Raw genomic sequence first — 24,118 nt, 5'->3', positions numbered from 1 at the left:
TTTCTCTGAAGACCAATTTGTTTCCATCACTTTAATATTTTAAAATTACAGCTGTAAACATTGTAAACTCACAAAGTATAACAACCTGTGTATAAAAATCTATCTGTGATTTAACTAAATATGCTTTAATTGTGGTAATTATCAAAAAATATGTGAAAGAAGATGGCCTTGATTCCTTTGGTAAACATAATAAACTATCAAAACTTTCTTGTTCTTAATGAAAGTTCAGCTTATGATCTGCAAATCAGATGAATGTCAGTAAGACTCTAGTCCTGGCCACAATCTGGAAAATACAAATTATTAACTTATAAAAAATGAACGATGACTCGTATGTCAGCAGTCATAATTTATATAACTTTCTTATTATCTATTTTTAGGAAATCTAGAACTACATTGGAGAGTTGTTACTAGGTCAAAAAGTAGAATTTTTTAAAATAATCCAGCATTAAGCAGTGTCGCTTCTCTACTACATCCTTGGCAGAATAACAGACTTCCCTTTTCATTTGTAAAATAGATACACAGTCACAGTGCTCACACCTAACAGATGATTGTAAGGCAAATAGGTGGTAATTCACACACACCACAAACTTTCATATCTAGTACACAGTGTTCATTAAATAAATATTCGTCAGAAGCATTATGACCACTTTGGAATGGCATTAGCACTAGTAGAATGACCTTGGGCATGGGTAAGTCATGGCCAGTCATCAGAGGACCGCTTCTGCTGGAGAACAGACAGAAACCATTCTGGAGACTCTGGGGACGAGTACTCCCTCCACCCTAGAAAGCAGGGCTAATACACTGCTTTTCAAAGTACAGATAACAACAGATAATTAGTATAATTTGGAATGGAATGGAAAATGGGAATACATCGAAGTCAAGGGTAAGTGTACTGCCTTGTGAACTACATACACACAGGATCATAAAATGTATTTCTGGCAATGTCTCCCAGTCACAACAATTTGAAAACTAGTGTCCTAAAGGAGACGGGTATACACCCACCCTACACAGGACATGTATGAAGTAACCACACCAAGTGTAGCTGGGGTCCATGTGGCAGAATTAATTGGCAAAAGTCCTTAGAAAACAGAGAGCATCACAGCAGCTGAGCAGGCCTCTTCCAGGGAGCCCTGCAGGAGAGGATTTGGGCTCCGTCTCCAGAGACTAAAGTCTAAAATTATATTACCTCTGTTGGGGCCCAGAGAGCTATAACGTTGCCAAGACTTTCCAAAGTGGAGTTTCACTGTGAGGGCAATAAGCCCTCTTTTAAAGCAGTCGAGAAGAGTGAAAGGATTAAATTTCCGTGGGAGGCTGAGAATTCAGTAATCTCAAATTTTGATGAGCTCCCTTTAAGAGTTAATTAAAAACTTAGTATCAGGCGCATATCTGAGCACACACACTCATCCATTCAGTGGAATCTTTATTTTTAAAAACATCTCTTCTCACCACGTCCTCAGCTAACCAGACGTATAACCAAAAAATAGTTCCAAAAATCTAAGAAAGCAACTGTCATTTTGGACCCAAAGGAGCCATATAATTAGTTGACAGAATGACCTATGCAAAAAAAAAAGCTCAAATAAGATATTCTAAGTCCTGTAGTGTTTGAAAGTGATGATTTTAAGTTTCTTCTGTCCTTTTCACAAATCTAGAGTTACATATCTTTTTTTTTTCAAAAATGCTAAAATTTATGCTTAGTAAATACTAAATTTTATGCTAGGAACTCGCTACAGATTGAATATTTGTGGCTTCCCCAAAATTCATGTGCTGAAACCTATTCCCTGATATGATGGCATTTGGAGGTGGGACCTTCAGGAGGTGATTAGGTCATGAGGGTGGAGCCCCCATGATGCGATCAGTGTCCTCATGGGAAAAAAAAACCAAAAATCAATGAGCTCCTTTGCCCGTTCCCCCAGTGAGGACCCAATGAAAAGACAGCTGTCTGTGAACTAGGAAGCAGGCCCTCAATGTATCAGCCAGAGTCTTGATCTTGGACTTCCCAGCCTCCAGAGCAGTGAGAAATAAATTTCTGTTGTGTATATGTCTACCATACTCTGTTACGGAAGCCCGAAAGGACTAAGACAGAAACCAAAGGAAAAAATTTCTCAGATAGTGAATTTCCTTTCCATTTTTGAAAATCCACCCTCTGAATGACATCTGCATCCTTACTTTGTAAGCAAAGAGGAGTAAAGACGATCACAGCAAGGTCCTTACGCAAAAACCCTGAGGATTTTTAATGACAACACTTCACTTCTAGGCAAGTTACAGGAACACTTTGATAGAATCTTCATATAGCACATCAATCACTGCCATGGTGTTTTTCTATTAAGATCTGACCTAGAAAAAGCCCGTAATTTTTCTTTCTGTACTTCTCTATCTTACAATATATTTTTATAAGAAAATCAAAATATTTTGGAAGAGATTTAGAAAAAAAATGGCCCATTTAGAGAGAGAGAGAGAGAAATAAGGATACAGAAGAGAATTGTTCCCAAAGCAGTTTTGTATGTGTCCTAAACAGTGAGACCCTACAGCTCAGTCAAAATTTCCTTTTACCCAAATACTTTTCATCAATTCACAAGCTAGCATCCCATTTCGATCTTTCTAAATTACTAAAGGCTTCATTTTTCTTTTAATTTCCATACTATTCCCTGTGACAGATGATACTCTCCTTGGCCTCGTTTCCTATTTCTCGTAAACCTCCAAACTTTTGTTCACACTCATTCACTCACTTAATCCATCAGCTAGGGTTACAGCCAGGATTTGGCAGGCACTGTGTGGGGCCCTGAGGATAACGGGTAAATAAGTGAACTGGTCCCACTGCACAGAGATGACCACCATCTCAGGCCCACAGCAGAAAAGCACAGACCCCTGATCAAAGCAGCACCTTTCCTATCTCGGTCTTGATACTTCCCCTTCCTGGCCACAACCCTGTAAACCAGTTTCTCCTGCCCCTGCAGTTATGAAGCCGATACTCCCATCCAAGCGGCGAACCCCAGGAAGACCTAGCATCAGCCAGGACGCAACTCGCTGCAAGTAACACAAACACCTCTCATGCTGCCTGACACAATTGATGGGCTTATCAGCTACCATGACAGGAAGTGCAGGGATGGAAACAGGTCTGGATTATATTAATTCAGCAGCTGATTAATTATATCAGAGCCAGGCTTCTTTCCTTCTCTCCACTCTGCCCGGAAGTGATGGACTGGCAAAAACTCTTGAGACGATTTGCTTCCTTGTCCTCATGCAAGGAGGACGAGAACCACAGAGGGAAAGGAAAAGAGGTGGAGGGCAGAGGGGTGAGGGGGCAAAAGTCCTAGACAGATAGGTTGAGAGGGAGCAAAATTTCCCTAAACTTGACCTCAGTGGTTTAAAGGTTTCCACTGTGGTCACAGGCATAAGGCTATGATGCCTCTTCCCTAGAACTCCAGGTGGATTAAGCTTCTCCTAAAGCTACGAACTGCACAATGACTGAGGAGTGAATCTCAGGGAAGGCCGCCACGATGTCCACTGTGCAACTGATTCACACAAATCATTATTCATGTAGTGTTTACAGCTTTTAAAGTCGGCTTCATGCATATGGTCCTCTCCAGAATCCGTAATTACCTAATTTTCCTTCCCATCTCTGGACGACTCCCACCTCGACAGCCAACTCAATCCCTCACTCTGGAACTCAAGGATCTTTAAGACTTTGTCCCATCAGTCCACATTTTGGGGGAGTGTTCTCAAATAAAAATCTCCCTTTTACGTCTCTGGTCTCAGACACACAACCCTGATATATCGTGCCTCCTTATCTATCCAAACTGCCACTCTCCAAAGTGTAGCTCAATCGCCTCCTCCAATACCTCACCCCTGCTGGATCTGGTCCCTCACTGACTTTTTTCAGCACACCCTATGGAGGCAGCACGGTCCATCAGGAAGAGCCCAGGAGGGGACATCCCACAGACCTGGATTCAACCTCCGGCTCTACCACCTGCAAATGGTACACCTCTGGGAAATCACTTTAAAACTGTTTACATCTGAATATCCTTACCTGTAACACAGATAAAGACGAGACTTAATTTCTGTTAAGGACCTGGAACATACAGTCACTTGATAAATAAGAAATCTAGTATCATTATTGGACCATGAAATCTCTTGTTTGTACGCAGTCTTCTGTTGCTACCTAGAGTTCTCACATGCTAGATCTTCAATTAACAAGTATTCTGGGCAAACAAGAGGATTTATCTCTCTATCTGTGCCCAACAAGCTGTATCTGGCAAAACTAAAATGCTGCTTCATGAGGGCCACCTGCATCTTCCACCATCTTCCATAGAAACAAATTTCTATTTCTTAAGCAGAAAACATTCAGGGTGTAAAGTATGCTGGGTAGAGTGTGATGACACAAACTACCCACTCCCTCACAAAAAGAAACAAATAAGCAAACAACAACAACAAAAAGCCTTAAACACAAGTAAGAGTTGCTGAGAACCCATTAGGGTTCCAAAAGGTGGGCAACTGGACCAAATGACCAAGGAAAACTCAGGTGATCTTACGAGGGAACCAAGCAAGGTTTTGTGGTCATTCTTGGAAAAGAAGGAATGAAAACATAAACGTGTACCCTGACTGGCAACACGGATTTTAAAACCCCAGACAAGCAAGTGACTACTGGCACATGGTGGGGTGAGAGAGTGAAAAGGGAACCAAATATATTCCACCCGCAGCAGCCTTCCTGAGCAGCACTGCCCTGGTGAGCTGGAGGGGAAGGACTCTTACGAGGGAGAGAAATCAGAAGACAATATCCAGACCACATCCAGCCACTCAGTACTCTTATGATTCCAAATGAATCACCTCACCTCCATGAACTCAGTTTCATTATGTGAGCACAGAAATGTTCTCCTCTCCACTCCCCTGGGCCCCATCCTGGCTGTCCCTCAGAGTGTGGGGCAGCCAAAATAACATCTGTGAAATTTCTCAATAAGTATAAAATGCTATAAAATATATAATACACTTATAAATAACCAATCTGAATGTCAAGGTAAGGCGATTCTTACAAATGTCAACATAGCATTGCCAAAATGGGCATGTTGCAACCACCAGACATTATACATCAATAATCAGCAAAACAAAGGATGCATTCTGTTCTTAATTGCTTAGTTTATTTAAGTGGTTGCCTGGAAAATAATAAATTATGATTATTATTTGAGATCGGTTAAGCAATTAGGGCATTTAAATATAAAACTACTAAACTTCTGAGAATGTGGCACTAACGGGAATTGAAAATTCACGCTATCTACTAATTTGCTAATCATTAGTAAAGTGACAATACCATACTAGGGCTTTATCAGTTTTAGTTAGTGTGAGATTACCTCATAAGGGAACATTTTCCTACAATATAAATGAAACAAGATGCTTTAACAAATGTCTTCTACATCGACAGAATAGATGACAAGTCAACAAAAGATGTCATAGCGAATCAAAGTGACTGAGCTGAAGGAATAATTACATATATGCATAATGTGAAAATCTGCAGGGTTTAATTTCACAAAGGAATTAGGAGAACTAATATTCAGTTCTGTCCAATTTTTTCTTTGATCATTTTATTAAGGTGGCCCATTATTTTTGCCCTTTAAAACCACACAGAAGTGCTCCAAGGAAACATTTATAATTTAAATAGTTACCACAAATTGGGACTATTTTCCCCACCACCACAACTAGTCAGTGTTAGCTGGGCACTGGCATTTTCCAAAGCAATGCAGGGTGACTTCCTTACCCAAAAGAGAAAACAAATATAAATATTTATTGAATAAATGTTGGGAACACAAATACTCCCCAGGCTCTGAGAATTTCCACATCAACACTTTGTTAAATTCATAATACCTGCTAACCTGAGAACACTTAGTTTAAAGTTAAATTCTGAAATAAAAGACAAAAGTAATAACAAACTCGTCCTTTGTCAGGTTTGAAAATGCCATTCAACAAACTGCTCAATAACGTCAAAGGCTAATAGGAAAGGAGAACTTCCGGAGGGCCAGTTGATGTCAGAGGAAAATCAAATGTAGTCTAGCATATGCTTCCCTTCTGACCTTGGTTAGACCACGACATCAGCAAGTGAATGAAGAGACTGGGAAAGGGGAGATTTCAACCCTAGAAATTAGAACTCACGGGTCCTTTCTACCAGGTAAGTGAAAAATCTTAGTCTAAAATTATTAGCACTTTTTTAGAACTTAATAGTCTCCTCATCTGAGCATCTGGTAAAATAAATATTCAGATATTTAAAAACAAACAAAAATATAATAATAGTGGATACAGATATGTTCAGATTGTAAATAGGAGCAAAGGTTTCATCGATATCTATTTTAGATGCTGATCCAAAGCTGTCCAAACAAAGGCTGCAGGCATCTACATAGAAAAGCACTCTAGAGAAGAGGTAAGGTACAACCTTCAAAGCAGAACACCTCTAAAAACCCATCTGATCTGTGTGTCTGTCATGAAATACATACTAAGGGCCAACTGTATAGGTCAGGCAGAAGACCACCTTTGTTAGAATCACCTGGAGTCCACCTGCAAAAACCCAAATGTCTGAAAACCAATTATATTGGTCTAAAAAAAAAGAAAGTTAAGAGAACTTTGGAAGAGTAATTTCACGCACTTTTAAATACAGACACTAGAAACAAGTTACACTCGAAAGAATAAAAGTATATAAAGAGTGCAGAGCCACATAACAGTCAACTTAGAAGGCAGTGCAATTAAAATCTGATGAATTCGTGTCTTACAGGGGTACTTCCTCATAGACAGGAAACGACGGAAGATTGACTGGCCGGCTGTTAGGCTTAGAGGAGTCACGGCCCCGTGCAAAGACACAGGTCTTCAAAAGTGGCTGGCATTCTCAATTTCACTCTTGAAACAACAGAGTTGCAAGATGAGTTTCAGAGATGATTCCATTTGGGAAAAAAAAGCCTAAAAGATATTATTTTTCCCAAAATAACAGCAAACTAAAGCATCCACACTGAAGAAAGAAAAATAATAGAACAAGGGCTCAGTGACTTCCCCCTTACAAGTGAGCAAACCCCCACCAGTGTGCTCTATAAAAGATTCAACAAGAAACAATTAAAAAAGCAACCTTTAGAATCCTTCAGAGACAGGGTTCAAAACACAAACCTACTGAAGGCCAAAAAAATCCCTTAAAAAAAAAAAAAAAAAACAGCGCTCACATCTCCAAATGCAATAAAAGGTTCATTTCTGTTCTATGTTCTGTCAATTTAGGCGATAACCAGCTATCGAGATAAAAGTCCTCAAGATGAAACGAAGACTTTGTAACACCTATAGATGTGCTTTAATAAGATTTGTCCATTCTTGAAAACAGGTGATTTTTATTTTCCATTAAAATGAATTCAGCAAGAATGTCAAACAGTGATAACAGGTGATCTAAATTCCATTATTTATACCTACACATCTCTACAATGGGCCTTTTCTCTACTGCCTGACATGGAGAAATCCTATTTTAAGAAAATCATAGACCATGAATTGAAATGAAATCGTAACACCTGCTGTGTCTCGAAGTTGCTGTAGGCTGAAACTCATCAACTACTTTTTGGTCATTTAAAGAGAGAGAGAGAGAGTGAGTGAGTGTGTGTGTGTGTGTGTGTGTGGTTTACTCCATCAATTTGGCAGCTTATGTCATCTTAAACATATAGATGTTATCATATGCCCCTCTGTTGAAATGAGGATTTAAAATAGATTCTGGAATTGATTCCTGGGGCTTCTATGTGCCTACATTGCCAGTTGGGGTCTCCAGATGGTGTTGAAGCTAGGGCCTTTTGAAAAAAAAAAAAATCTACTTGCAGGTCTAACATTTGAATTCAAAAATCACTTTTTTAAAGTGTAAAATAGTTAGCAGTTTGAGTTCAAAATCACTTTTTTAAAGTGCAAGATGGTAAGCAGTTCATCTGAAAAACACCCATAAGTTTTCGTTAACCACAGTCTTAACAGGAGCCAACAGAAGGATGCAGCAGTGCCCAATGCCAAGTCCACCTCGGGCTGCACTAGCGTGGCATCTGCATCAAAGGCGAGAAGGACACCTGGGCAGCACGGGCAGGACGCAGAAGGTACGCGTTCAGTCATGGAGGGAAGGTCCGTTTCCTCTGGTTCAAAGGAAAGGGTAAACCAGAATGTTCAAACACCATGGAAGAAACTGATGTTCAGCCTGTGGCAGAGATTTAAGGAGCCAAGCTGATTATGCTCAGGTATTTGAAGGGTCTCTCAGTGTAAATTTCCACTACAAGGATTTTGCCCGTCTTGTTGACCAGCGTTGGTTCCTTGAAAAAGACATGGCATATGACGAATGATCAAAAATACTTATGGAACGAAAAATGATGAAACGAATGACCTCAGAAGATAAGAGAACACACTTGCTGCTCCGTGAGGTGCCAGATGATGAAACAGGCACCAGTGGATAAAAATTTTAGGAACATATGCTTCAGTGAAACTTTTTCAGAAATCACTTTTTAACAGTGAGAGCTCTCCAACGACGGAGCAGACTCTGTAAAGGAGTGATCTCTTCCTCCTGTGGGGGGGAGGGAAGCGCAGTGGCGTTCTTGCAGAAACTGGAAAACCATCTGTCAAGGATGCTACAGTGATGAAAACCCTGTTTACATCATCGAACACCACAAGGGTTTCATTTTTATCCTAGCTGCCATTTCTGTAAAGCAAACCTTCTGTTGACATAAAATCATCAAGCTGAAAGGCAGGATTTTAAAACCTTTTTACGAGGGACTCAACAAAATGTGCTAGAGTGGTTCCCAAATGCAGGTACATAAGAACATCTGTGGAGCTCATCCTCAGTACAGATTTCTAAGTCCCACGTGATCTCATTTCTCTAGTCCACTCCATGATAACTGTCCTGGTAACTGTCTCCTCTCTTCCGCATCATCACTTTCCCCCTCCCTACTGGAGTCTTTCCCGTCAACATGCGGACATGCTATTCCCATCCTTAAAAACCATCCTCAGAGGGGAGAGGGTAGGAGTTTGGGATTAGCGGATGCAAACTATTACATACAGAATGGATAAACAACAAGGTCCTACTGTATGGCACAGGGAACTATATTCAATACCCTGGGATAAACCATAATGGAAAAGAATATTGAAAAAGAATTTATATTTGTATAACTGAGTCACTTTGCTGTACAGAAGTAATTAACACAACATTGTAATTCAACTTTACTTCAGTAAGAAAAAATTTAGAAAAAATTCATCTTCGGTTACTCCGCTTCCCTATCCAACCTCCACCCAATTTCTCTCCTTCCTTCTGAAGAAAAAGTCAATCTGTAGCCAGCTTCCCTCCTCCACCTGACTGTGGAACACACCCAAATCAAAGACACCCAGTTACCGCCACACTGCGAAATCCATGGTGAATTTTCAGTCCTCATCTGAGTCGACCCTTCAGTAGCATTTGGCACAGATGTCACTCCCTCCCTTTGAAACACTCCTTCACTTGCCTGTGAAGACACCATGTCCTACTGACTTTTCTCCTAACTCTCTGGTCACTCTTTCTAAGTCTCCATTCCTCCTCTTTTTTCCCTTTTGAATCATATCTTTAAGATAAGAAATCATAACTGTAAAGGGGAGGAAAAAGCTCCTGGGTAAAATTTTAACAGCCATATATCCCAAACATCTGAGACCTTAGTCAAAAACTACCTAAATTTTAGAGGAAATGCCCATTATCATGTTGACAAAGGTATAAAACCAATCTTTGGGTTTTTTTTTTTTAATTTTATTTTATTGCAGTAAAGTTGATTTACAGTGTTAATTTCTTTTTTCTTTTTTTTATTGGAGTATAATTGCTTTACAATGTTGTGTTATTTTCTGCTGTACAATGAAGTGAATCGGCTATATATATACAGATATCCCCTCCCTCTTGGACATCTCTCCTGTTTCCCTGCCATTCCACCCATCTGGGTCATCCCAGAGCAAGAGGAACCTATTTGCAGGGCAGGAATAGAAATGCAGACGTAGAGAACGGATGTGTGGACATAGGTGGGGTGGGGGGGGGGTGGTGGTGAACTGGGAGATTAGGTTTGACATAAATACACTACCATGTGTAAAACAGATAGCTAGTGGGAACCTGCTATTGTGTTAATTTTTACTGTACAGCAAAGTGTAACCTATTCTTTTTCATATTCTTTTCCATTATGGTTTGTCATAAGATATTGAATACAGTTCCCTGTGCTATACAGTAGGACCTTGTTGTTTATCTCCATTCCACCTCTTAATCCTGACTTCCTAACCCTGGAGTGCTCAAAAGCTCCATATGAAATGATTTTCTGTCTTTGGTTTTCTCCTCCTCATACTTAGTGAAAGTCCTTAGTAATTTCACCCTGGGTGATGGCTTTCCTTCATACACTTAGGACTCCCCACTCTGCAGCCCAGCCCACTCCACTAAATCCCAAACCCACATCTAAATGTCTTCTTACTTATCTCTGATATTCATCTCCACACACTCAAACCAAGTTTCTGATTGTTTCCACCTCAGTGACTAACGTCCTTCCCAGGGTTCAGACCAAATATTAGAGTCGTCCTTGACCCCTCTTTTCTCACACCTTTCATCCAATCCATCAACTCCTGTCAGCTCTGCTGCCAAAACATATTCTGGGAATAAAGTTGGACTTCTCTCTCACACTATATACAAAAGTTAACTCAAAATGGGTCAATGACCTAAACAGAAGAGCTAAAATCGTAAAAATCTTAGAAGAAAATACAGGAAAAAATCTTTATGACCTTGGATTTTGCAAGGGAGTCTTAGATGTGGCAACAAAAGCAAAAGCAATAACAGGAAAAACAGGTAAGTTGTACCGCATCAAAGTTAGAAACTTTTGTGCATAAAAGGATATTATCAAGAAAATGAAAAGACAGCCTACAGAATGGGAGAAATATCTACAAATTATCTATCTGGCAAGGGTCTAGTATCCCGAAAGTATAAAAACTTTTACAATGCAAAAATGAAAACCAAACAATTAAAAAATGGGCAAACGGCCTGAATAGACATTTCTTCAAAGAAGATTTACAAATGATACACATGAGAAGATACTCAACATTATTACTCATTTGGGAAATGCAAATCACAACCACCAAGAGGTACCATTTCACACTCACTCCGATGGCTACAATCAAAATAAACAGAAAATAACAAGTTTTGGTGAGAATGCTGAGAAATTGGAACCCTTGCATACTGTTGGTGCAAAATGATTCAGCTGCTGTGGAGAACAGTTTGTCAATTCCTCAAAAAGTTAAACACAGAATTATCATATGACCTCTTAATTCCATCCCCAGGTATACACCCAAAAGAATTGAAAAAAGGTACTCAAAACAGTACATGTATACACATGTTCAGACCAGCATTATTCACAATAGCCAAAAGGTGATAAAATCTCAAATGTCCACCAATTAATGATGGGTAAACAAATTGTAAACTCAAAAAGGAATGAAACTGGGACATATGTAGAGACATGGATGGACCTAGAGACCGTCATACAGAGTGAAGTCAGTCAGAAGGGAAAAACAAATATCGTGTATTAACACGTATATGCAAAATATAGAAAAATCAATCGGTTTGCAAGACAGAAATAGAGACACAGATGTAGAGAACAAACAGATGGACACCAAGGGGGGAAAGCAGGGGTGGGGGAGGGATGGAATGGGATGAACTGGGAGATTGGGATTGCCATATATATATTACTAATAAGAAAAAAATATATCAAGTTGTACACTTTAAGTATATGCAGTTCATTGTATGTCAAAATAAAGACTTCAAACTTTAAAAAAATATTGTAAACTAGATACACATATACATATGTACGGTGGAATACCATTCAGTCGTAAGAAGGAATGAAGTACTGACACACGCTACAATCTGGATGAACCTCTGAAACATGCTAAGTGAAAGAAGCTAGACACAAAAGATTTGTGGAACTGAAGAGGATTTGGGAGAAAAACGCGTATTGGATAAGGAGTTTTACTTAGAAGTGGTAAAAATTATTTGGAACTAGACAGAGGTGCTGCTTACACAACACTGAAATGCACTAATTCCACTGAATGGTTCACCTTTAAATGGTTAATTTCACGTTATATAAATTTCACTTCAATAAATTACTTTTTCCATATTTGGGGTCCATCCCCTTTTCCTACCTCTACAACTACTACCTTGGTTCAAGCCACTGTCTTCTCTCACCTAGATTATCACTAGCCTCCTAACTGGTCTCCTCTTCCCCTCACACCCCATTTGGTTTTTTTTCTCAACACAACAGCCAGAATAATACTATTTTGTCAGTCAAATCATGTTTTTCCTTTGCTGAAAGCCCTGTGACAGCTTTTACCTCCTCGTAGCCAAAGCCTACATCCTCATGGTGGTCTACAGGACTGCACACAACGTGGCCTGTCGCTGCTCCGGCCTCATCTGACCTCGCCCCTTACTCCTCTGCCCCTTCAGCTCTCCGTGTTTGTCACATGGAGGCTCTTTGCTGCTCCTTCAACATTCCAGATACAATCCTGCCTCAGGGCCTTTGTTTGCACTTCTGTTTGCTCTTATTCCGAATGTTCCTCTGCTAGTTACCTATAGCTCTTGGACCATCTGCAACATCAGTTCTTACCCAAATGTCTCCTATGCAATGATGTCTCCCCGAACACCCTATTCAAACAACAAAACCACGCAGTCTGCCTATTTCCGTTGCTTGCATTATTTTTCACCATAGCATCTAAAATAAATTTTACTTATTTATTGTGTTTATTTTCTACTGTCCACCAGAAGCATACTAGATAGCCAAAAGGAAAGAGAGAAAGGGGCTCCCTGATCTTAGGACAGACTTTACACCATTCGGTGCCTGCTTGCTAACACGTCTGCATAGGTGAAATGTGACTTACTTTCTTTATCACCAATCTGGCTGCTAGTTTGTGAGATGGCAGACCTAGGCTACTCCAAATCACTCAAGGCTATGAATAACTGCAAAATGACTTAAACAAAAGAGAGAGAGACCATCCAAACTGGCTAATCTTGTTTCGTAGCATTACCTTAAGAAACCTGGACCTAAAATACATCACATCAAAAAGGATATAAAAAACACTCCAAGTCATAAATAAGGTCCAAATGATTACGATGAAAACAAGGATGAAGTTTCTTAGCTGTTATGTTGATCTCATTATATACTTAATAGTCCTTAAAAAAATGCCACAAGGTATAAAAAAAATGTTCTCCACCCTTGAGAATCCCCATGGCTGCATTTCACTTGTAACTGCTAAGAGCTTATCATCAATATCCAAGAGAACAATCTCAGTACTTAACGCCTTTTCTCACAATCAACTGGAAATCAGTAAAGTGCAAAGGGCTGCCCATCTATATAAACAAGATGTTTATAAACCTACCTTTTAAATATCTTAAAACATTTAGCCATTCAATAACAAAAGAAAAGATTTATCAAAACAGTAAAAAAAAACTAATTAAAACAAAAGCCAAGGTTTCCTAACATATTCATACAAGGCTGGAACACAGCAGAACTGCTTAAAATACAGATGACTTCCCAATTCAGTAATACATATCATACACAAGCACTTATATCATTAAAAAAGCAGTTAGTTGGGACTTCCTAGGTGGTGCAGTGGTTAAGAATCCGCCTGCCAATGCAGGGGACACGGGTTCGATCCCTCCTCCCGGAGGATCCCACATGCTGTGGTGCATCTAAGCCCGTGCACCACAGCTACTGAGCCTGAGCTCTAGAGCCTGTGAGCCACAACTACTGAGCCTGTGTGCAGCAACTACTGAAGCCCACGCACCGAGAGCCCATGCTCTGCAACAACAGAAGCCACGGCAATGAGGAGCCTGCATACCACAACGAAGAGTAGCCCTCGCTCTCCGCAACTAGAGAAAGCCCACGTGCAGCAACAAACACCCAACACAGCCAAAAAAATAAATAAATAAATTTATAAAGAAAAAAAAAAAAGTAGTGAGTTGCATAGTCCCACTAAATAATATTTCAGTACTGTTATCTGAAGATACCGTAGGCCAGCTTCCTCCCAGTATGTTAATGCAGACGAGCCTCACTCAGGAAGTAAACTAATCTAAATCGAATTCCATCTCGTTGAAAATAATCATCATGGGCTGCTCAGAGTTGGTGGGTCTGAATGCATTACTGAAGAGCTTCTTGGTAATTGCAGGTTGCTATTTATGTTGACCAGAGTTGGAGGAGTTTACTTAGCGAGATGCCTAAGCTTGCGGATCACCAAGGCAAAACACACAGGAAAAGCCCTCTTCACATCCACACTGAAAACAGCCTAGATGCTCTCTGCAATGTCGCAGCGTGGTTGTTATTTTCTAGTGTCAGATACACTGCTGGCGACAGAATGAAAATTTATGATTGCAGTTATTTTATTTTCAAGTAATGTGCTACCACAAGAGATTTTTTTCTAGCTCAGTGGAGTGTGCTAAATATTCAAGACTAAATATTATTTTCTAAAGCCCTAAATGTTTCTGCTTATAAACAGGTATGCACAAAACACTCATGGTGACAATCATTGAGAGATATTTTTTAATCATAGGGGGGTTTGTTTGCCTTAGAGTCACCAATTCCCAAACGTATCTAGTAACACACAAGCCCGTGGTGTCAAGTGGGAAATAAAGAAGACCAGCTCTAAGATAAACCTGTCACAAGACACATGACAGGTAGGCTTGCTCTCACTCTTCCCTGTGTTATTCCGTAATGGTTTTCCTATCATCATCATAACTAAATTAGGTATCAGGAAACCTGAGTTCTAATTCCAGATCTGCAGCTAATAATCTAAGGAACTGCATAATCATGGGAAAAGCCTATAATCTCTCTGAGCTCCAATTTGTTTATCTGTAAAATGAGGGGGTTGGCAAGAAATGCTTTTAAAACAGAATAGAAAAATGCAAGGTAAAAATGATGACCTAAAACATATTAAAATTGATCCTAACTTACAAAAGGCAAACCCACAGAATACCACAGGATAAAAAAGGAATGTTTTTCACCTGAGGGGAAGTAGGAAAATGAAAAAATATTGTAAAATTCTATGGTAATAAGGATGGAGAAAAGAAATAACATACTTGTAGCCCTGAAAAGAAGACTTCTACAAAAATGCAAAAAAAGAAAAGAAAAGAAAACAAAACAAAAAACAGTGTCATACTCTCCATTCCCTTTGGCCTAGGAATTTTGCTTTTGAACACAAATCCCCACAGAAAATATCCCTAAAGAAAAATCAAAGTTCGCTAAAAAAGCATCTCCATAGCAGCATAACATGTAAGAGAAAAATTGGAAACAACCTGTAAATGCAAAAATAGAGGCACAGTTAAGCAAAATCTGGTTTTGCTAACAAAACGGAACAGAGGCCTGGATAGCCTTTTTTTTTTTAAAGTACTGAACTCTTTTCAAAAGTGTGGAAATATTCGACATGATATAATATGAAATGTGAGGTTGATCCCAAAATATATTTGCCCTCTTTATGATTTTACCAAAAACTCACAGATGAAAACCAGAAGAGAAACTGGAGGAATAGAACTAGCTCACTGAGTCCATTCTTTCTATGAAATTCATTATAACAGCAGAAAATAGAGGGGCGGAGGGGGAAGAAGAGGATGCTCTTTAGACTAGAGTCCAGCTTTTCTAACACAACTATAACACCTTCTCTCTCCATCTAATGCTTCATGTTTTTCAAGCACCTTCACAAAGACTGGGACTTCAGTGTCTGAAAAAGAATCAGCACTCACGGGACACCCATACACCCAAATGTTAGACTTCTCGACAACGTCTAGTGCTCCAGGAATGACCCTATGAAACCATCCTGTACATATGCTTGGACTACTGTCCTCCTCTCGCAAACGTCATCAGTGGGAAATTAAAGGAAGCATCAAGAGTTGGGAGTTATGACTTCAACAGGCTTTTCGACTCTAATGTCAACCTTAATATCGTAGAACCTGCCACGAGGCAGATGCCTTGGAAAACTGTTGTATGTTTCTTATGCACAATTACTTCTTTCCTTGAGCACTGCAAATCACAAAGCCATGGCAAAAGTGATCACCGTGGTTGGCCTAGGAATAGATCCTGCTCAGCTTTAGAATATACATGGTGAGCAGACTTAGTGCACTACAGAGAATTCATGAACGTGATTACAGCATGGTATTTATCTGGGTTCAGTACACACACCCACCTTTGGATTCTTATCTCACTAAAAAATCCAAAAAGATAGAAAAGGTAAAAAAAAGAACTAGAATTCTTCTAAGCAATGATTCTCCCAAATAGATATAACTAGTGATAACACTCTTTTAGAAAGGAATGCTGATGTTCCACAAAAGCCTTCCTCCTTCCAAAACAAAAGTTTTTTCTATGAATCAATATTATGAACTTTATATTTTGCACATTAAGATGCTGGTGTCCTTTAACATATTCTATGAATGATAAAAAAAAAAACGTAATGGTGTGTCAGGTGAGAAAGAGTTTTATGAAAAAGGCTAAAAGCCGACTCCCCTGGCAGTCCAGTGGTTAAGACTCTGCACTTCCTCTGCAGGGGACGTGGGTTGCACCCTGGCTGGGGACTAAGATCCCTCATGCCTCAGCCAAAAATTTTTTAAGAAAAGGGCTAAAAGATAAAAATGGTAACAACTGGGCATACTGAAAGCATAGAAATTCTACCAAATACTGTCATATACACTTCCCTCATCGCTGGCTAGAGCACAAAGTCAAAAGTATTTTCAATCTGTTATATTTACAACTTTAGAAGTCCCAAGTTTCCAGGTCATACTAAAATGACATTGGCAATCAGTTGCGTCCAGTTTCTACTGTCACCAGCATTATCTGATAATTAAAAAACAGCCTTTCATCTTCAAAACTATTCGGCATGCCAGTGTATTTCATCTTAAGTCAATGGCTTCTAGAGACAGACCATGTATTTATTTGTAATCAGCAAATTTCAACAAGCGTTTAGAAAAAGAAACTAGGAGAAGGAATTATCCATTTAAAAATGAATCTCAAAAATAAAATGCAAAAATGCAACACAATTCCACTGACATTTTTGATTTGCCTGCATTATTCTTTAGAATCGTATCAATATATTTTTTCAGCATTTGAATAATATTTAAGGTCACATAGGTCCTAGGATGCCACATAATAATGAAAAGATTTAAAAAAAATGGCAAATGTGCAGAACTCTGAGACTGATATTAAGTTAAAAAAAATCTACACACTTTGATTTGAATTAAACCTCTATCACATCAAACATTAACCACTAGATGAGACAGCAATTCAGCATTGAAACAGACTGACTTAACATTTACTCATTAAAATATCATGTGATGAGGCAGGGACGGGAGGATGTCTTAAAAAAATATCAACTTCAGAAAGACCACAGAGGTGTGAGCAAATCACAATCAGAACAGAAATGAAAATAAAATGATCACCTGCACCAAAGAACCTTAGCAGCTAAGGGGCCACTTACATTTCAAAGTCCTCTGTCTGTGGTACTCTTACATTTGGTACCACTAAGATGTGTCAGACCTGCAGAGACACTTCAATTAAGGCTGTGTGTGGTAGAGCCCTATGTAAATTAATTGGTTGAGGTTGCTCAGATTTTCCAAAAACGGCTGTCTAAAACAGCCTCAGAGATATGCACGATTTCTGGGTAATTAGAATTTAAATACAACTAACTAATCAATTCTTCTTGCTTTCCCATCTCAATGACATTTTGTGCAATGATACATAAGTCCATGAAAATATTACTAACCAAAATTTTATTTGTTTTCAATGAGAGGTAACAGAAGGGACTTTCAATTTTGCTTTCGGTTTCAAGTTTTATTTCAGATTTTACCTAGACTTATTGGCGACAGTTTTTATATGATAACTACAGTGAACTTGATTCATATCTAGATAGGAGATGAGTCTATACTAGACATTCACACACATTACAACTAAATCAGCTATCCAGTAACTTCTATAAACAATAGCATAATAAAAATATGGATTTCACACTCCTGCCTGGAGACTTTACCTGCTAAATCTGTTCATTATAATTTTGCTAAGTATTAAAGTTTGACATGTCTTAGCAGAGATAATACTATAGCAATTTCTTTGATTCAAAATACTAAGGAGATTGATAGCTGTAAATAATTTTTTAAACCAGAAGAATCGGATATCTGGTAAATATGATTTTTCAACATAAGTAACATGTAGGCAGAAAAAGTGTAAAAATTAGTTGTGTGATGGTTTCCACTGTAAATGAAAAACAGAAGATCTCTGATGCTTTCAAGAGATGGGGAGCCTTCCAGTTATGTACATAAGAGATTTGGGAGCTCTTCTGTAATCCTAAAATAAAGTCCCTACAGTCTCATTATAGAGACTGTGAAAAATTCGCACGTGTTGTACAGTAGAGATCATTTAGAGACTTTTTAAGGCGAACAGAACTGTGTTTCAAGAGCATAGACGCTATGTGTACAAATGTATCTTCTGAGATCGTACCATTAAGAAGAGGTTGTCCTTCGAGCACGTCCTGGGACAAGACTGCACTGTAAACATCTTCAGGAAATCCAGTCTTGCATAACGCGATTTCACCAGAAGCCTCCACAGACGCCTGCAACACAAGGAAAAAAATGTGTGCCGTGACTGCCACCTCCTTCAACAGAGCAACATCCCACTTGGCATAAAGCCTTGCTTTTCCCACTATTTTGTACAAATAACCCCTTTGTTTTCCGAGTGGTTACAATCAGAATGTAGAGGGCAAAGGGGTTAATCTTTTTGATAACTGGAGTAGAAGAAACAAATCCCACTTGTCTTGTCCAGCAAAATCTAAATAATGCACATTCCAGGTTCTTCTAAGGACTGAACATTTCCATTAAAATGGTCATTGTGAATGAAAAACTCTCAAGTGAAGGGGTGGGGGTGGGGGTGGGCGGACAGGCAGGGACAGCCAGAGAGTTTGGAGGCTCCACAAATCACCATCACTAACTTCCCAAGAAACATGTATACGTTTGAACATATCGACTTTTATATTCTCATCTAATTCTCTATGAAGTTTGTTTCAATATACCCTTGAATTAAAAAACAAAACCGCAATATACTTACTGCAAGATATAGAGTGTTTTACACCAAGTAAAACCAGTTAATCAAAAGTATATACTTCTCTAGACTCAAAGACATAGGTAGAAAACAAACTTATGGTTACCAAAGGGGAAAGGCAGGGAAGCGATAAATTAGGAATTTGGGATTAACAGATACACACTACTATACATAAAACAAACAACAAAGACCTACTGTATGGCACATGGAACTATATTCAATATCTTCTAATAACCTACAATGGAAAAGAACCTAAAAAAGAAAAAAATATATATATATACACATATATATATCTGAATCACTTTGCTGTACACCTGAAACTAATACAATATTGTAAGTCAACTATACTTCAATTTAAAAAAAGTGTATCTTTCTGCAATTTGAGGACAAGGACACAGTAAAAATGTAAATAAAGATTAATACGATTATGTTTCCTTTTTATACTTAAAAATGAGAAAGTCACTATCTCTTGCCATCTTCTTCTGTCTCATCACATACACAGTGGGCTTAAAACTCTATCATACCAAGTGCTACCCAACTACCCCTTCGAGTTAATTTCCCTACTTCTTCCCTACTTCCTACCAACATCATCACAGGATGATTAAGCCTCAGTAGAACGCATGCAGCATTTACATTAATTATAAAAATCTCTACCCGGCCCTGATGGAGATCCAAATATAGGAGGAAGAAAGCGAACAGAAGCTGCCTGAAGGAGGGATTTCAAAAGCTGCAGAGCCAGCCTTAGGAGCAGTCTGCCCTGGGGAGAAGAATCAGAAATTGGGACGAAGGAGAAAGGGAGGCCCCAGAAATAGAGGGGCCTCAAAGCAGTTGTCTGAATGAAGCCATACAGCACGGCTTCACAACTAGAGGACTTCCTGGATGGTGCACTGAAAGTGCTACAAGTACTAAAGTTGCAAGAATCCAGACTAATCTAATATGTAAAGGGTTCTTTTAAGATCTGAGAAAATCAAGAGAAAAAGACGTCTGGACTTTGTTAAACCTCACGCAGTATCTAATCTCAAAAACGTATTAGGAGCAACAGTGAGATGTTAGGTCAGACCCACCAAATTAGCAAACAATATAAAGTCTGTTATGGGCCAGAAAAGATTGTCTCAACTCAAGGACACAATCAACCCCCTTACACAGGTGTCAGTGACACTGATACAGTCACTTTGGAGTGCAATTTAGAAAATTCTAGGAAAGATAAAAGTAGACATATCCTACTATATTCCCAGGGAAACCCTCCCATGGGTGCCCCAGTTGACATGTGCAGGAATGTTCACTGCAGCAGGGTTGTAACCACAGGACCGAGAAACTACTTAAATGCCCATCAGTAGGAGAAATGGACCACTTTCACTTAGTCAAAAAAAAAAAAAAAAAAAAAAGCTTTAAAATTGAAGAATTGGAGCTACATTTATCCACAAGTTTCCATCTCAAAACAAACAAATACTGAGTTTCTTTAACTTTCACGTAAGGTTGAAAGAGAAATTAAATTATAAATCAACCTAGGAAATGACCATTATCTTTAGTAAGTTCAGAAATCTATTCATACAACATTCCAAATTCAGATTGGTAACAAAGTGTGCTGCAGTCTAAATCCTGCAAACAAAAAACAAAAATCCAAAGCATGACTGATGACTATTCTTATAATATAAGGTTTAAATTCAAAGGGTAATGTACAATAATATATATGTAGTAAGAATATAAAAATATACAAAGTAGCAATAAGCACCAAATTTAGGAGAGTGGCTACCCCAGGGGAAGGAGAGTGAGGAAAAGCCTCAAGAAGAATCCTACAGGCGGCTCTGATTTTATTTGTCATAATTCATTTCTTTCCAAAAGAATCTAAAGCAAAGAGGGTAAAATATGAAGGTGTGCACAGGCATGTGGGTGCAAAGTATATCATTCCTTATATATCCTGCCTGCTCTGCATATTTCAAAATGAGGAAGAGAAAATAGCTAGGACTCTCTGACAAGTGAGAACTTGGACTTCCAACACCAGTCAAGTTTGGGACACTGGGTGATATTTTGCTACTTACCGCAAATATCCAGGCACTTATACTGGGCCTGGCACAGATCAAGCGCTTCTAGTTAGCTTTTAGCTAACTAAAACAACTAAAGGGAAGTCCCAAGTTCACCGTAAAAACTGGACCAATGTGATGTAAACCTGTGTCCCAATGATAGGGTAAAGGCTGAGGGGCCTCCACCTCTAGCCCTCCCCCTACAGAGGGGGGCCATGGTGGGGACCTAACCCCAGGAGGTAAATGGGAACAAAGCTGGGAGGTGGCATCGGGCCAGAGGCAAACAAGGATCACATTCCATCCTGGGCGGTGGGGTCAGGGTGGCATGCAGTTTTCTAGGTAAACTCTCAGAGGGCAATGAAATCTACAGACTAGAGGAAAACTGTCCTTTCTTCTTTAACTCCACTCCTAGTGTCCTGTTTTCCAGTGGATCTGCCCTAACGGAGAGGAATTAGCAGCAACGTGCTCCCCATCCACACCCACAGGAATGGAATTTCAAGGCCACATCAAGTCCAACTTTAACGCTGTGAACGTTCACCTCTGAGCTTCTGTCTCTGCCTTACCTCTGAAAAGGGAAATTCTGTTCTCCTTCTCCTTACCAAGGAAAAGAGTACCTACCCACATAGGCTGTGAGAATTCCTGAAACCGTGTCTGTAAAGCACATCTCTAACAAGTACTGACTACCAATATTAAATACCCACGGGTGTCCTGTATTGTTTTATGAAATTTTTATATTTTTAAACAGCTGAACCTTTTCTAAAGTCTTCTTCTCCAAGACAAAATGGATCCACAAAATAACATGCTATTATTATTCTATAATGTGTTTTCTTAAAAACAGGCTCCATCGAATTATTCAAAAATGTATTTCTCCCTATTATTTTATTATTAATTTCTCCTTTTAATAGTCCAGGAATAACAAAATTAACATGTTCAGAAAGCAGACAGGAAGCACTGAAATGAATACAATCTCCAAACAGGTCTTGTGTAGATGCCTGGATACCTCATCCAATGCTCACAGCAACCTTACAAAACGGGGGCTGGGACTGGGTCTGAGATCATGGGAGACCCTAGAGCTGGTGACACAACCCGCCCAGGGAAGCCAGCTCCAACTCATGAAGCCTCTAGTGCCAACAGCTTTTAGGATATTTAAAGTTTTGTAGTCTCACCCATAATGCTTGAACGTTCTCCAACATTCATTCTCAACCCAGGGCGGTACTGCCCACCCCCGCCCCCCAGGGGACATCTGGCAACGTCTGGATACATTTGTTGTTGAAATTGGAAGAGGAGATGCCACTGGCTTTTAGTGGCCAGAGACCAGGGATGCTGCCAACCATCGCTCAATGCCCAGGACAGCCCCCACCACAGAGAATTATCCAGCCCCAGAGGTCAACAGGGCTAGTGGTGTGAAACCCAGCTCTACAGTGACCCAGAAAACCAGTGACCACTACCCTTAACACCCCCAGCAGTGGGAAGGTCACTAGTTATTCCAACAGCCCACGAAACTCTTCTTGGAACATTTTCCTTTTCCGAAAGCCCAAAGCCAGCCCCTGTGGCTCCCCCGAACCTGCCACTATCTGATCACTGCGGGGACCAAGAGGAGGCTCCAGAAGTTCAAAGAGAGGAAACCTCCTCTTGAAAAGTTCCCTGTACAAGAAGGGGGCTGTGAATCACATGTATTTTCCTAACTTGAATAATGTAGGGCTCAGCACCCAGTTTCTGTAAAGGGCCAGAGAGTGAATATTTGAGGTTTTTCAGGCTGCAGGGTCTCCACTGAACCTACTAGGCTCTGCTGTCAAAGTGCAAAAGTGGGTAATCAGTAAGTGAATAAACGTGGCTTTATTTCATTCAAATAAAACTTCATTTGTGGACACCAAAATTGGAATTTCATGTAATTCTCATGTGTCAAAAAGTATTATTATGCTTATGACTTTTTAAAAAGCATTTTAAAATGTGGAAAAGACTCCCGACCATACAAAATCGGGCACCAGGACTGAAGTTTGTAGATCCCTGAAACAGGATGCTAAGTTTTATAAAACATTGCCGTCTGGCTTAATTCTCACAATAGGCCCCTGAGGGGAGTGAAATTATTCACATTTTACAAATGAACAAATAGGTTATCACTCAGAGATGAATACCCAAGATCTCACAGGAAGAGGCAGGATTCTAACCCTCTAGTCTTGCCAAGTACGACAAATAATTATAATTCTCTGCAGCAACATGTACTGAGAGTCCACTTGCCACGGGAAACAGAAGGAAATACAGCCCTGCCCTTAAGAAGTGCAAGGCTTCAAGTGAGAACAAAATAGAGATGACGGCAACAGACAGCAGCAGTGAGAGGGGGAGGGGTGCAGAGGGCGTGGGGAGAGGAGAGCCCACGGTGGGATCTGGGGGCCTCCCCAGAGCGGAGCCCAGGAGAAGCCAGGCAGTGGGGGGCGGGGAAGCCATCCCAGGCGGTCACTGCTTGAGACAGAACAAGGCGGCAAGAAACGGCACACTGCCTGGGGAATTACAATGAGTTCAGTGTCACTGGAGTCCAAGAAGCGAGGCAGGGAGTCAAAAGTTGAGGCTGGAGAGTTGTACGGGGTTAGATCATAGATGGCTGGGGGCGTGGGGTGATCCTGCTAGCTGTGGGGAGCAGGCACCACACGTCCGCAGCACAGGCAGCTGGTGTTTGATAGAGAATTCTCTGATTCTTCGTGGGAAATGTGTGCGTTTGGCAGGGGGTGGGCGGGGGAGAGGTGGGGGGACAAGTGACAGGTTGGGGACAAGTTAAGGCACAGACTTGAATCAGACAGGGGCTGCAGAAATGAAAAAGGGGCAATTGTATCAATATGCAAACAGGTAAAAGTGATTCCTCCAGCTTAGTGAGGGCAGGGACTGGAGTGGGAGGGAGGGAGGAGGTTTTTCCCTCCTCCTGTTTCCAGCTGAGTGACCGTGGACATGACTGGCACAAACTGTGAAAGATAATCGCAAAATTATAACATGGGGAACAAGGTGCTAAAGCAGCAGATTGGGATG

The 24,118-nt window shown here is 40.0% G+C and overlaps 1 protein-coding gene across 1 annotated transcript in view; it reads right to left on the bottom strand.

The window, feature by feature from the left end:
• Window positions 1–24,118, bottom strand: part of CDH2 (cadherin 2) — a 221,866-nt gene that overhangs the window by 174,537 nt on the left and 23,211 nt on the right. Inside the window, exon 2 of the mRNA XM_057699943.1 lies at window positions 18,483–18,594. Within this exon, the coding sequence (XP_057555926.1) occupies window positions 18,483–18,594 (112 nt within the window). The remainder of the gene's footprint in view (window positions 1–18,482; window positions 18,595–24,118) is intronic.

This window comes from Hippopotamus amphibius, chromosome 11 (assembly GCF_030028045.1).
Source record: "Hippopotamus amphibius kiboko isolate mHipAmp2 chromosome 11, mHipAmp2.hap2, whole genome shotgun sequence".
Classification (NCBI taxonomy): domain Eukaryota; kingdom Metazoa; phylum Chordata; class Mammalia; order Artiodactyla; family Hippopotamidae; genus Hippopotamus; species Hippopotamus amphibius.
Note: the sequence above shows the minus strand (reverse complement) of the source record. Positions and strands in the feature narration are given on the sequence as shown.